Below are 13,319 nucleotides of genomic sequence, written 5' to 3'. Positions count from 1 at the left end.
AGGCAGCCTCGAGTTAGCCTCGAGTCGAGCTGGCGGGGTTCACCCTCGCCGCCCAAGCCTTAAGGGTGGCCTCGCACCAGGCGGGTGAGGCTCGCCCTCGTCCGATCTAGCGAGGTTGAGCCTCGCCGACCATGGGCGAGGCTCCACCCTCACCAGATCCAGCGAGGTGGCCGACGATGTCAACCTTGACCTCACAGACCGTCGCCTTTGGCCAGTTGCTGAGGTCCGACGAATCTATTGTATTAATGAACAATTTATTCGGTTGCCGAGGTACATAGTTTTAAACTTTTTAATCGAATCAATTTAGTTATAAACATTTTATATCTGTGCCAATTGAGTCTATCTGACCAATTTTTGTAAGAAACTAATTTAGTTATAAACATTTCAATTTGATCAATTTAGTTATAAACTTTTTGCATTTGTGCCAATTTAGTTTATCCAGTTAATTTTGGTTGAAAATTCACTGACCTGGGTGATAACCATCCTACATGGCACGAACGGCGTTAGCATTGACATTTTAAAGACTTTTTTGGTACCTTTATCTTAGTTTATATATTGAAACTAAATTAGCACATTTGAAAGGTTTATGATTAAGTTGACAAGTTATCAAAAGACTTAAAATCAAATTAATATAATTGAAAGATTTAGAATTGAATTGTCCGGCATATAACGAGGTTAACACTCTTTGAAAAATTTTCTCCGCAGACGAGTGACTGCAGATCCACCATGTATGAGAGGATCCTTTCATCTTGTCCTTTTGCAGGGGATAGGATTCCTTTTATACTTGCACTCCTCAAGCGTGATTATCGTGGGCAGAATGGGTGCCCAGCACAAAAAAAAAAAAAAAAAAAAATCCTAGAATAATAAAATGAAAAAGAAAAATGACTCTTAGACACCATTCCACCCCCCTCCGCGCTCTCTCTCTCTCTCTCTCTCTCTCTCTCTCGCGTAAATACATGACATGATGCCTTGTTTCAATATTATAATTAAAGTATTTATTAGCATAGGACTTTGGGGAAGCCAAAGCCCAATGGACGATTATCTTAAGATAACATGGTTTTTAGGGTTTCAGGTTTAGGTTAGGCCGATAAACTTGAATTGGAGCTTAATGTAAGTGGGGAAGCAAGAACTCATGTCCGAAGTAAATGTATCAGTAATTGAAAAGTTAGCCATAATTGCTAAAAGTAGATTTGAAGGTGACATTGATCTCACTTGAAACGTTCCATATGATTGTTAATGTGGAGTGGGGTTAGTGTTGAAGCAAATAATGTTAGTGGCACACCTTTTTCCTGCCCTAGTTTAAATGGTCTTAAGTATTTGAATTAATTCAAACTTTTTGAAATGATGACATGTAATCCCAAGTTTCGAATGGTGATTAAGAGTTTGCAGGATCCTAATTTATTGGTCAAATCGAAAGGATCGTGGTCCCTTTCGGTTACACAGTAGATATTCTCCCATCAATCGAGTGGAAAGCATCTCGAGTTCCTAATTTTATTTTATGATTAAATGGATGTTCACCAGAGTTTTTCCTATTCATATGCGATGGATCCAAATCGAAGAAACGTTTGCACGACGATGACATAGAGAATATAGATTCCACACGCGATATTTTTTTTCTTTAAATAATGGAGCCACTTACTTTAACGTTAGATAAGACTAATTTGGGTTGCACAATTTGATTCTCATCACCACCTCCACCAAAATTCTTTTCCCTAGTGGTGACTCCAGCCATAAACACAGACACGAAAAGCAATGTCGGTTGACTAAATAATGTGTGTTGTTTGAGTGATTAAAAATTTAAAATAGAAGATAACCTTAGCAAATCAGGTGCCTCCATTACGTTTGGCTGCATGTAATCTGGCAGTGAATGGCCAATGCATAGGATCTAGGAAATGAAAGACTATGATGCAGCGGGCTTAATTCAATGATTGAGGCTTAATCTAATGATTGAACATATAACTCCTAAGTACTATCGTTCTCAATGCTTAGACCACTAATCCCAGTTTCGACTGACGATTGACCTCATTTATGATATATTAAGACCTTCCTCGTCATGAGAAAGCATGTATTAGTAGTTATTCAACATCTCCACCACGTGAACTTTCATATTTAAGTTCTGAATATAAACTATCTAAATACTCACCACTCTATAAAACAGATTAATTCACTTATTAAATCAATGTAAAATCTTTGTTTAGTTGAATAGTTAAATTGTTTTACAGTTGATGAAATAAGGACTATATGTATCCTAGCTAGCACAGACTCTTCATGCCGCTTGAATGAACTCGGTTGCATCATCCCTTCTGCACAAACACTTCTACCGTCGGCTTCAAGTGAGCCGATCGAAATATTGAAGGGAAAAATAAAAGAAATTAGGAAAAACCATAATTTCATTAAGTAGGAGTTAATATCAGCTATCACGTAAAAAGTGTCACATCACTTATACATAGGAACTATGTTTTATATCTTTCAAGAGATCTAAGTGAACTGCAATAATGACAGTAAATTCAAGAGAACGGGTAATCTTTTCTCGAAAGAAATCAAAGATGGCTCGAATCTGGCTTCTTCGCTTGATCAATCATTCCAAGATCCATCTCGGTGAAGTCATCCTTAATGGTATTCTCGGTGTGACTCTTGTTCTTGCAGTAGATTGCATATAAGATCAGCTGGGCAATCCCAAGTCCAGTTCCGAATCCGTTAGGCACCTACGGCAACATTAACATCAATTTCTTCAACTTCAAGTAAACTAAGGAATGATGTTACACTTATTGACACGATTCTAACTTCAATTACGATGTAAAGAACTTGTGATGCCAAAGTAATATCCATAGATAATAAGCAACAATATAAGGGTTGTAGCGTACGATGATGAATGGGTCGCCACTAAGAAGGCCGAAGGTGAGCCACGACACACCAGATAGGAGTGCAAACAGCGACAAGAAAAATGGCATGTACTCCACACTTTTTGTTTTGATCACCATCCTCTGCATGTATCCGTGGAAAACGTTGGAAACCCAATTGTGAATGATCACATGCTATCTTAATTCGAATATGAGTTCTTGCTCTCGGGTTCATCATGATGGAGTAGTGATCTTACCATGACTGAGAGAGGCGAAGCATACATGATAGTGGAGAAAAGGGCCGCAGCAATGCCGCAGAACAATTTTCTGGTGTTTCCATGCAATGCAAGGAGGGAGACGCAGGCGATGACCAGGAACACAGTCATAATAAGAGCAAAGAGTCCAATGATTTTCGTCCTCTCCTTTTTCGGTGCATATATGAGGAAGATCACTATGTATGTGAATTCAATCACACCGCCAATGCCGCTAACGGTTGATACAAGAAGATTGTTTCGTGACACAAAAGGGAGGCCATACCTGTTAAGCCAGTCGGTTATGCATAAGTAACAAACATAGACCATTTGTGTAAGGTTGATTGGAAGAAGCAAGGGAATGGAGAATAATGAAGAAAACATCTGGATTCAGATTGACTAGAAAATCAACTAAGTGTTAAAAGTTTGAAATCACGACGAACAACATAACTTAACAAATTTTGGATAAAAGGGATGACAGAAGATTGGTATATGTGATATGATAGAAAACTGATTATTGTTGATTGGTGCTAGTGGACTAGCTAGCTCACAAACGGTTATCATACTTTAGTTGCATTCGTGTCATTTGTTTAGCAGCACTTGTAGAATTTACATCATTAGAAGAGAATACCAAGTGAAGACCAAGCAATTAAGAAGGGCCATCACGTAGGGGATGCCCGAAAACTGCTCAGTTGACCGGCTTCTTAGGATCCTCTTGAAGGTAATCCTGCAGGAATTATGTTTCCTTCAAGTTTCTGGCCATAGACAATGATAAGAAAGCAAGCGATACGCCATAAGACTTACACAGGTGCCAAAAAGAGGAACAGACCCGCCGCATTTCCTACATATGGAACGAGGCAAATTGCGAAGGGTTAAAGCTAAGAACATGTGAGGACGGAAGGATAATCGAAAAGAAAGAAGAAATGTACAACTGAGATTGAGACATAAAAAGGTACCAAGAACACCGATCAAGAAACGCAGGATTCTCATGTTTCCTTTATATGGCTTTGATCGGAACCAAGTGAAATAAGGTAAGCGGACAAGGACCGACAGCTTTCAAGTCTTAAAAAACTTGGTAAGGTTAATGAGCATGACAAGAACAAATTGGGCTACGCGTTTATATCGGGAAGAATAATGCTGGGTGAACCAAAGCCCCTTTTAAAAAAGGATCATGAAGGGATATCAAATTCGTGGCTGGATTTTTAAATAAGCGGTTCATATCCATTCACTCAACTGAATTTTGCTGCATCACTTGATGATCTGGCCTTAAAAAATTCTAGCAATATTTTTCGGAGAAACCAATTGCAATAAGAGCAGACAAACCCTAGTGGAGCATCCTCTTAACTTTTCCAATGGAAATTTTGGTAAGTTTCTATGTGGAGATGGTGAAGCAAGAATTCATAAAGTTTTAAGCAAGTGTGAGATCACTGTTCTAAAAGCTTAAACTGTTAGATAAATGTGTGATTTAATATTTAATTATTCTAACACTCCCCTTCACACTAAATCTGGTATTTTTGCCCAACACTAAGTGTAGACATTATAATTGGGGAGGTAAATAGGGCTTGGAAATATTTAAACTTAAGACTCTAGTTCTAATATCATATGAGATTTTATAGGATTATTGCCAACTATTTTAAAAACTTAAAATATTAGGTGAATGTGTGGGTTAACATTTAATTGTTCTAATAGTCTACCGTGGAAAAGTAGATACGCTTTGTTAGATGGGTGACAATTATCACACTTTCTAAGTGGAACGCTTTGCATATATGTTGGTCATCTTCTTAGTTCACAATAGTGGAGTGGGTTTACTACTTCAGAAAATGATTAGTTTCATACATTCATCTTTTTGCCACTCAGATTTGGATCCTTTAGGTATTAAACTAAGGCTCGATTGTTTCGCAAAAAAATTGACATTTCTAGAAAATGTTTTCCAGAAAGTCATTTTTTACAAAAATGACAATATTTTATGATATTTAATTAAAACTTAAAAATAAATTGAAAAATATTTTTTTGCCATTTGGTGTAGAAAATCTAATTTTGGTTTTCTTAAGGAAAATTATCAAAATATATAGATTTTTTTTCTTTTTCTTTTTCTTCTTCCTCAGCTAATTATCAACCACGAAGATGGCTGTCGACAAGCCACAAGTGAGGGACAAGTTCGCTCAAGGTCAATGACACTCGAACTCACCAAATTTTGGTGAGCCGAGCCTTGCTTACATTGAGTGACGCTCCACCTCTCCAAATCCGGCAAGGTCCTTTGGTACTTGCCAAATTCCTCATCAATTTGTCCCTTGTACTTGAATATTGACAGTGAGTTGATTGAACCGTAGAGGAGTTTTAATGGTGACCGTGACATGTCAATAGGTGAGGTCACTGATCCATAGCATGGCTTGACTTTTGTACATACTAGTTTCTTTAGAGTAGGAATGGTGTTGGAGATAGGTGATGCCGAACCTTCCTAGGATTTATGTAATTTGGGTTTTGCTTAGAAGTTGTATTAAGGTAGTAATACCGATGGTTGTATAAAGTTGAAGATATGTATATTATTAAAGTCGTGTGCTTTATTTTACGGGATATTATGATTGCTTTATTGTGACTCCATGGGCACCCCATACTCAACGTCATGCTCTAGCCATTCACTCCTCACAATGGATAGAGTTGTGACCCTTGCCTTGATTGTCACCGGATCTATGGTAAGGGTGTGGTTTGTGCCTCTCTTTGCATATGGTTAGAAGATTCCTATCTACCCATGATAAAAGGATTGCATTCTAGTTCTTCTTCAATCAAATCAAGAAAGTTTTAAATTGGAAAGAAATGCTATGACTACATAGGGATATCAATTGTGGCACTTAGAATCTTTTTATTGAGTGAGGTTACTGGAATAGGTCCCAAAATTTTTGTGAACCTTTTTATGAAGTTAAAGAATTTAGAAAATCTTCGATCATCAATTAGTTCCCGCTCCCAACAAATATCCCATCACATGGAATAACTTTCAATTGATTTAATCTCTGTTAGGTGAAATCCATCAGAAGCATGGGATGATTTTCCAATAATGTCGTATAAATTCAATGATGTCGTGTCGAATTTGCTAAATGTACATCTGATCCGGGGATCACAATGGATTATATATTTTTATAGATAATGGTAATGATGCGTGTTGATTAAGTTAAGCTGGAAATGACTGCAGTCTCGTCATGACGTTGCCTCTCGTCAGCAAGGTTCCTTTGGTCTATTTATTTGACTTTCTGCAATCATGCAAATGCCCATTTGGGTTCCAAGAGGGCTGTCTCGAGCGAATTTGTTACCTGAAAGCACGAATCCTTGGATGTTCAACTTTTGAATAAAGAATAATCCGAGTTTATAACTTTTTGGCTTGACTTAACGATAAACAAAGGAAATATATATAGGGACTAGGCCACATAAAAAGTTTGGTCCTCATATTTCATAATACATGCGAGTCTTGAATTGCATCTTATCTCATTTATGAGAATAATATCTTATATATATATATATATATATATATATATATATATATATATATATATATTTTTAGCCTCGAATTTAATTTCTAAATATCAACTTCTTAGTATTAAAAACATTAAGCGATTGGAGATCTAATCACCAAGTGTTCCTAGAAATATTTCCTTAATATGAAAAGAAAAGAATATGGCTATAAAGTAAGTTTGGAAAAATTGTTCAAATAGTTTTAAATCTACTGCACTTTTACTAAATTAATTCTAAACTTTTCAATTTTACCAATATAGTTCTAAACCTTCACATTTTGTCAATTAAGTTATAAATCTTTTCACTTCTTACCAATTGAGTTTATCCAATTAATTTTGATCGAAAATTGTTGACCTTGCACTTTTTAAATAACATTTTTGTAATATTTTTTTTATAGTTTTTTCTTCTTCTTTTAAAAAAAAAATTGGCTTTTTTTTTTTTAGGGAGGGGAGGTTTCAAATCTAGCTAGCAAGGGTTGCTGGCCAACCCTCTCTAGCCATAGGCAAGGGTTAGTCGACCCTTGCCAATTTTGGGTGAGGGCGTCACACCCCTTGCTAGCTCTTGGCGAGGGTTGCGACACCTTCACCGATGAAGGCGAGGGCACACGAGCACTCATCGAGAAATGGTGAGGGCCGCAATGCCCTCACTAGATCTAGCCAAGCAAGGGCTGCCAAGCCCTCACTTGTCCAAAATATGGCAATGGTGTCATGGCCCTCGCCTAGAGTTGACAAGGGTCACCGGCCCTCGCCTATGGCTGGTGAGGGTTGGCTAGCAACCTTTGCTAGCCAAATCCAAACCAAAAAAAGTAAAGAAAAAGAAAAAAACCATAAAAAATTTCAAAACACTATTAAAATATTATTTAAAAAGTACCACATTAATATCGCCTATCAACGTCGGTAATTTCCAACCAAAATTGGCCGGGACAGATTGAATTGGCAAAAACTAAAAAGGTTTATAACTGAATTGACAAAGTTGAAATGTTTATGAGTATAATAGATTTAAGACTTTTTAGACAATTTTGTCAAGTAATTTTCTTCAATGATCTTTGATGCTAGAGTAGACAAATAACTAGCAATAATTGATGCTATACCACACAATAAGACTTCTTTCTTGAATGATAGGGCATCCATTTACTCCCATCATCTCAACTAGCGGATAAAAGTATCATTGGTCCCTAAACTTTTTTCAATGATTAGGGTACTTAGCTAAATGCTTAGTCTTGTTTTTGAGTTATTATTAATATTAATAATAATAATAATAATAATAATAATAATAATAATAATAATAATATTATTATCATTATTATTATCATCATCATCATCATCATCATCATCATCATCATTATTATTATTATTATTATTATTATTATTATTATCATCATTATCATTATTATTATTATTATTATTATTATTATTATTATTATTATTATTATTATTATTATTTTCAATTGGATCCTTGAACCATATCAGTCTTTATTCAAATTTATTATTTTATAAGATATACTTTATGAAATATATTTCTAACAGATGAGCCGAGTTGCAAAAGATTAATTGTTTTAAATTATAAAGTGTGTTATGGTTTATGAGATGGATTATGGATTTGATTTCTTATATTGGAGGATAATGGTTTGATGTTCATTATCACAAGGGTTTTTGGGTATGCATATTGGGTTTAGGATATTCTTTTCGCCCAACCCATTAGCTTAGCTGATAATAAGTGGAAAACTTGTCAAAAGAAATCTCGGTTGCCTTGTCACCAAATGTTATGGTAGATAATAAGTAATAGATCGATTCATGGAATGAACCATTGACATGTGATTTGATGAACTTAACCAATGATGTTTGAATTGTGATGGTGGATTATATGAGTATTTCTGATTTGTATAAATTTTTATTGAAATGAAATAACTCATATTTGATTTGATATATGTATATTATATCTTTGGTTTGGATTATGAGTTTTTGGTATTTCTTTATATATGTTTAGTGGCTACTCGATTTACTTATATAGATGTACTGATCACTTGGCTGCGATTGCTCATACTATCTACCAAAAACATTTTTTTGTTTCCTTGATTAGCAACAAATAGAATGATAATGCTATTGACAAGGACTTTTAGGGAGTTAAATATGTTGTTTGATTAATTATAAAAACTTTGACGTTGTAACAAATCCACTAGTTTATCATATATATATATTAACAAGTATTGGTTATGTAGAGGCTACATCTTTTGGGTAGAATGACGGTTGTGGCATTCCCCTATTTTTATTGGATTTGGAGAGAGAGAGAGAGAGAGAGAGAGAGAGAGAGAGAGAGAGAGATGTCGGTGCCTTGCTGAAGTTGTCGCGGGGACGGTGGCTTGAGTAACGGTGACAATGGTGAGGTTCGAGGGTTGTGCAAAGGAGGGAAAGAGTGTAACGACCCGACCCTACGTGAGCCCAGTAAATACTCGCAGGAGTCAGCGACCATATAGAGATGACTATTGATTTATGAATCAGCGATTCTCACAACTAATGCCATACTTGAGATGTCTTACAGCTGATTATCGTATTGTAGTGGCAATCTATCGTGGCTAATAGAGACAGGAAGGCGTGAAAGTCAAGACCAAAAATAGAAGAGGAAAAGAGAGAAGAAAAATGATACTTTCTCTGATCTCATTAAGGTGATTGTTGGAGAAATCTTCGTGAAGTGTTTTGAAGTTTACAAAACGTTTCCATCGAGTCTAGTCGAAGGTCGGCGGACGTCGTTGGTTAAAGTCGAAGACTTCCGGACAGCCAGACTCAAGACTCAAAGTCTATCCTCATTGACAGTCTCTAATCCGTTGAAGAAAGGTTATCCAGAATTGGATGTTTTGTTCAGGATTTAATCTTATCATCTGGAGAAGATCTCGTGGTTGGAGAAGACATATAAGAATCCTTTGATTGATCAAGATTGATTCAATGACTGAAGATTCGATGATTATCTAAATATTATTGGAAGGTTCTACTTATGGAAACCGAGATCCTGATTGTATGGGCGAACAGGATTGATGGGCTATCAACACATTCCTTTAATAGCTCGAACAATCTTCCTAATTGATTCCGTCCAACGGGTAGATTGGAGGAATTCCTTTGGTAAGTGCCAACGGGTATGATGGCATAAAGGAGTATATAAGGAAGACGTTCTTAGTTGTTCGAGGTGTGCGCGATAGAAGAATTCCAAAGTCCGAAGCTCCTATTTGTTTAGATAAATCTTTTGAGCGAATACTTGTATACAAAAGAGAGTCTATATTTGTGAGAGACCTTGAGGAGGTGTGGTAAAACATCTACACTGTGGAATCAAGGCAAAGCTGTGCTGTAACTTCTCTTTTGATCATAGTGAAATCCAGCCGGTGGGCTGTCAGTGCGGAAGAGTGGACGTAGGCTTGGAATAAGCCGAACCACTATAAATCCTGTGTTCAATTTTCTCTTCCTCACTCTCTCTATCTCAATCGTATTTCATTTTGTTAATTAAGAGAGAATTTACTTTCTATCATATGTTAAGAATCGCTTCCGTATATCGATAAATTGTTTAGGCACCTATTCACCCCCTCTAGGTACTCATACTAGCAATATCAATTGGTATCAGAGCCCGTGTACTCACTTTGTTTGAAGTGTTTTACTTCAGAGTTAAAGATCCATGGCTAGTATGCTAGCACCGGGGCTAATGGAAGGGCAAAGCAATACCAGACCACCCTACTTTGATGGAAAGGATTACAACATCCGGAAGAACAAGATGAAAGCTTTCCTACGATCAAAGGATCCTCTCGGAATGGGATGTTGTAGAAAAAGGAATTACTCCTACCACTGCATCAGTCTCTGAAAGAGGAAAAGAAACTGAAGAAACCAGCGGAATGTCTCAGGAAGAAATAATCAAGAGACAAACACTCGATGCAAAAGCAATTTACTCCTTATATTGTGCTTTATCACCAACTGAATATAATAGAATATCTTCTTGTGGTACAGCAAAAGAAGTTTGGGACAGATTGCATATCACCTATGAAGGAACAGATCAGTGAAGGAAACAAGAATCAACATTCTTCTCGGTCAATACGAAGCCTTGAGAATGAAACCGGGAGAATCAATATCGACATGTTTAGTCATTTTACAGATATTGTGAATGGTCTTGAAAATCAAGGTCAACCAACTTCGATCCCATGAAGGTAAACAAGCTACTTGCGTGGACTCTCCAGGATTGGAATCACATAAAGACTTCGAGAAGAGAGACGCGAGAGAATCATGCCACTATCGTCGATGAGCTGATTGGAACTCTTCAGTCCTATGAAGTGGAAAGGATCAATGAAGATGAAGATCCAAAAGATAAGAAATCCATTGCATTAAAATCAAATGATGATTCGATGATACAGATTCTGAAGATGATATGGACGATGAGGAGCTTGCTCTCATGATAAGAAGATTCAGAAAACTAAATAGAAAAGGAAGAAGGTTCAACTCAAAGAAACAAAGCTTTCAAAGACAGCAGACCAAGTCCGTTGATGATGAGGAACCAAGTAAAGATGTAGTCTCGCTTTGAATGCAAGAAAAAGGGACACATCAGACCCAACTCCTCTCTTCGAAAAAGAAGAGAGGAAAAGCTGAAAAATTTCGAAAAGCTCTCAAAGCCGAAAACGGAGTGATACCGAGTGTGAAGAAAGTGATAATGAATATGCCAATCTATGTCCGATGGCACAATCGGACTCGGGACTGGATCAAACTCGGGATCGGACTCGGACAGTGAATTTGAGGCAAGTGATTTTAAAATTCCTGTCAAATTTTCTAAATATATTGATGAACTATGCTTTAGTCTTAAGACTTCTCTCAAAAGAATTTCCGAACTGAAAAAAGAAAACTCAGCTCTAAAACAAAATGAAAATGTTTTAGCAGAAAGAGTTAAAAGTCTAGACTTGTCTGTTTCCAATCTTAAAGAAAATGAAGATAATCTTTTAAAAGAAAATGCTTTTTTAAAAACAGATTTATCAAATATATCAAAGAAATTTTCTATAGGGTCTGAAAAACTTGAGAAAATTCTTTCAGCACAAAGACCTTACTTCAATAAGTCCGGTCTAGGTATGAAGAAACAATCCCCTTGATTGATTTTCCTAAAGTAAAAGAAAGAATTAAGAAAAGACTCTCAAGTGAGGTTTACAAAAATCACTTCAAGAAAGTTTTTGTAAAACCTCGTAGGCGAAATGCTCTCGGATGTTCTAAGTGCAACAGTCCGGATCACTTTGAAAAAGAGTGTCCTATGGTTTGGAAACCTGTTAAGAAAGTATGGGCTAATACTGTTTATCTTACTAACACCAAAGGACCCAAGAAAATTTGGGTACCAAAGAAAGCTTGAGACTCTCTTTCAATTGCAGGTGTCCGTCAAAGAAAAGGTAAAGTGGTATCTTGGCGGTGGATGCTCAAGACACATGACAGGAGACTCAAATTGCTTCATAAATCTTGTTCAAGTAAATGGTGGAAAAGTTTCATTTGGAGGAAACAACAAAGGAAGTATTGTGGGATTTGGAACCGTGAAAATAGGAACTCTCACAATAAGTAATGTTTCCTTAGTGGAAGGACTCAATTACAATCTTCTCAGCATTAGTCAATTGTGTGATACTGGTTTCAAGATCTTCTTTCAAGAAGGAACATGTTCGGAATCGGTAAAGACTCTACTCGATCTTTCATGGGTCGAAGACATGGAAATATCTATCTTCTGGATGTGAAACCAAATGAATCGCAATGCCTTATCTCAATTCAAGACGAAGCAAGCTTATGGCACAAAAAGCTTGGTCATGTCAACATGAAGCAATTAGCCAAAATTTCTTCAAAACGGCTTGTTCGAGGACTACCCAGCATTGCCATACCAAAAGACCGATTCATGCACTCCATGTATTCGGGAAAGCAGGTAAGAAATTCTTTTAAGCCAATTAATTATGTCTCTACTAATCATGTACTACGTTGCTGCATATGGATCTTTTCGGACCAACCGAACTCAAAGTATTGGGGGTAAGAAGTATTGCCTAGTAATTGTTGATGATTACTCCCGTTTACTTGGGTATATTTCCTTGCAAGTAAGTCTGAAACCTTTTCGTATTTTGAAAAATTTGCTAAAATGGTTCAAAATGAAAAAGGATGTGTTATATCTAGTATAAGAACAGATCATGGAGGTGAATTTGAAAATCAAGATTTTACAAAATTACGTGATGAATCATTTGTAAGCATGTGTTTTCCTCTCCATATACTCCTCAGCAAAATGGAGTTGTGGAAAGAAAGAACAGATCTCTTCAAGAAATGGCAAGAACTCTTTTAATTGAAAGTAAAATTTATTCTCGATTTTGGGCTGAAGCTGTTTCAACAGCATGCTATATCATCAATAGAGTCTTCTTAAGATCTATTCTTCGAGAAAACCCCTTATGAGTTATTCAAAGATAAGAAGCCTATTGTTTCATACTTTCATGTATTTGGGTGCAAATGTTTCATATTGAAAAATGCAAAAGATCGAGTTGGTAAGTTTGAAGAAAGATCGGATGAAGGTATCTTCCTTGGATATTCTACTTCAAGCAAAGCCTACGAGTCTATAACAAGAAGAGCGAGGCGTGGAGGAGTCAATGAATGTCAAATTTCAAGACTCAACGCAAGATGAATCAAGTCGACTCATCAAGAAGAGTCTCGAACTGCTCTGAACCCTCCAAAGTCTACAACTCAAGAAGCATCTCGAG

The 13,319-nt window shown here is 36.5% G+C and overlaps 1 protein-coding gene across 1 annotated transcript; it reads right to left on the bottom strand.

Annotated features, from left to right (window-relative positions):
* Nucleotides 1–2,540: 2,540 nt before the first annotated feature.
* On the bottom strand, nt 2,541–4,081 carry LOC104452328 (bidirectional sugar transporter SWEET1). The gene is made up of 6 exons (XM_010066807.3): nt 4,048–4,081; nt 3,896–3,932; nt 3,723–3,818; nt 3,098–3,377; nt 2,865–2,984; nt 2,541–2,705 (listed from the first exon to the last, which is right to left on the bottom strand). Exons 1-6 carry the CDS (start codon nt 4,079–4,081, stop codon nt 2,541–2,543), a joined length of 732 nt encoding a protein of 243 aa, XP_010065109.1.
* Between the last annotated feature and the right edge of the window lie 9,238 nt (nt 4,082–13,319).

The sequence above is a fragment of the Eucalyptus grandis genome, chromosome 6 (assembly GCF_016545825.1).
Source record: "Eucalyptus grandis isolate ANBG69807.140 chromosome 6, ASM1654582v1, whole genome shotgun sequence".
Classification (NCBI taxonomy): Eukaryota; Viridiplantae; Streptophyta; class Magnoliopsida; order Myrtales; family Myrtaceae; genus Eucalyptus; species Eucalyptus grandis.
The sequence above is the reverse complement of the archived record's forward strand: the minus strand, read 5'-3'. Positions and strand labels throughout refer to the sequence as shown.

Coding starts and splice junctions, on each gene's coding strand:
- LOC104452328 (XM_010066807.3), bottom strand. CDS start 4,081: ATGAGAATCCTGCGTTTCTTGATCGGTGTTCTTG. Junction 3,933..4,047: donor TTTCTTGATCGGTGTTCTTG/GTACCTTTTTAT, acceptor TTCCATATGTAG/GAAATGCGGCGGGTCTGTTC. Junction 3,819..3,895: donor TTCCTCTTTTTGGCACCTGT/GTAAGTCTTATG, acceptor TAATTCCTGCAG/GATTACCTTCAAGAGGATCC.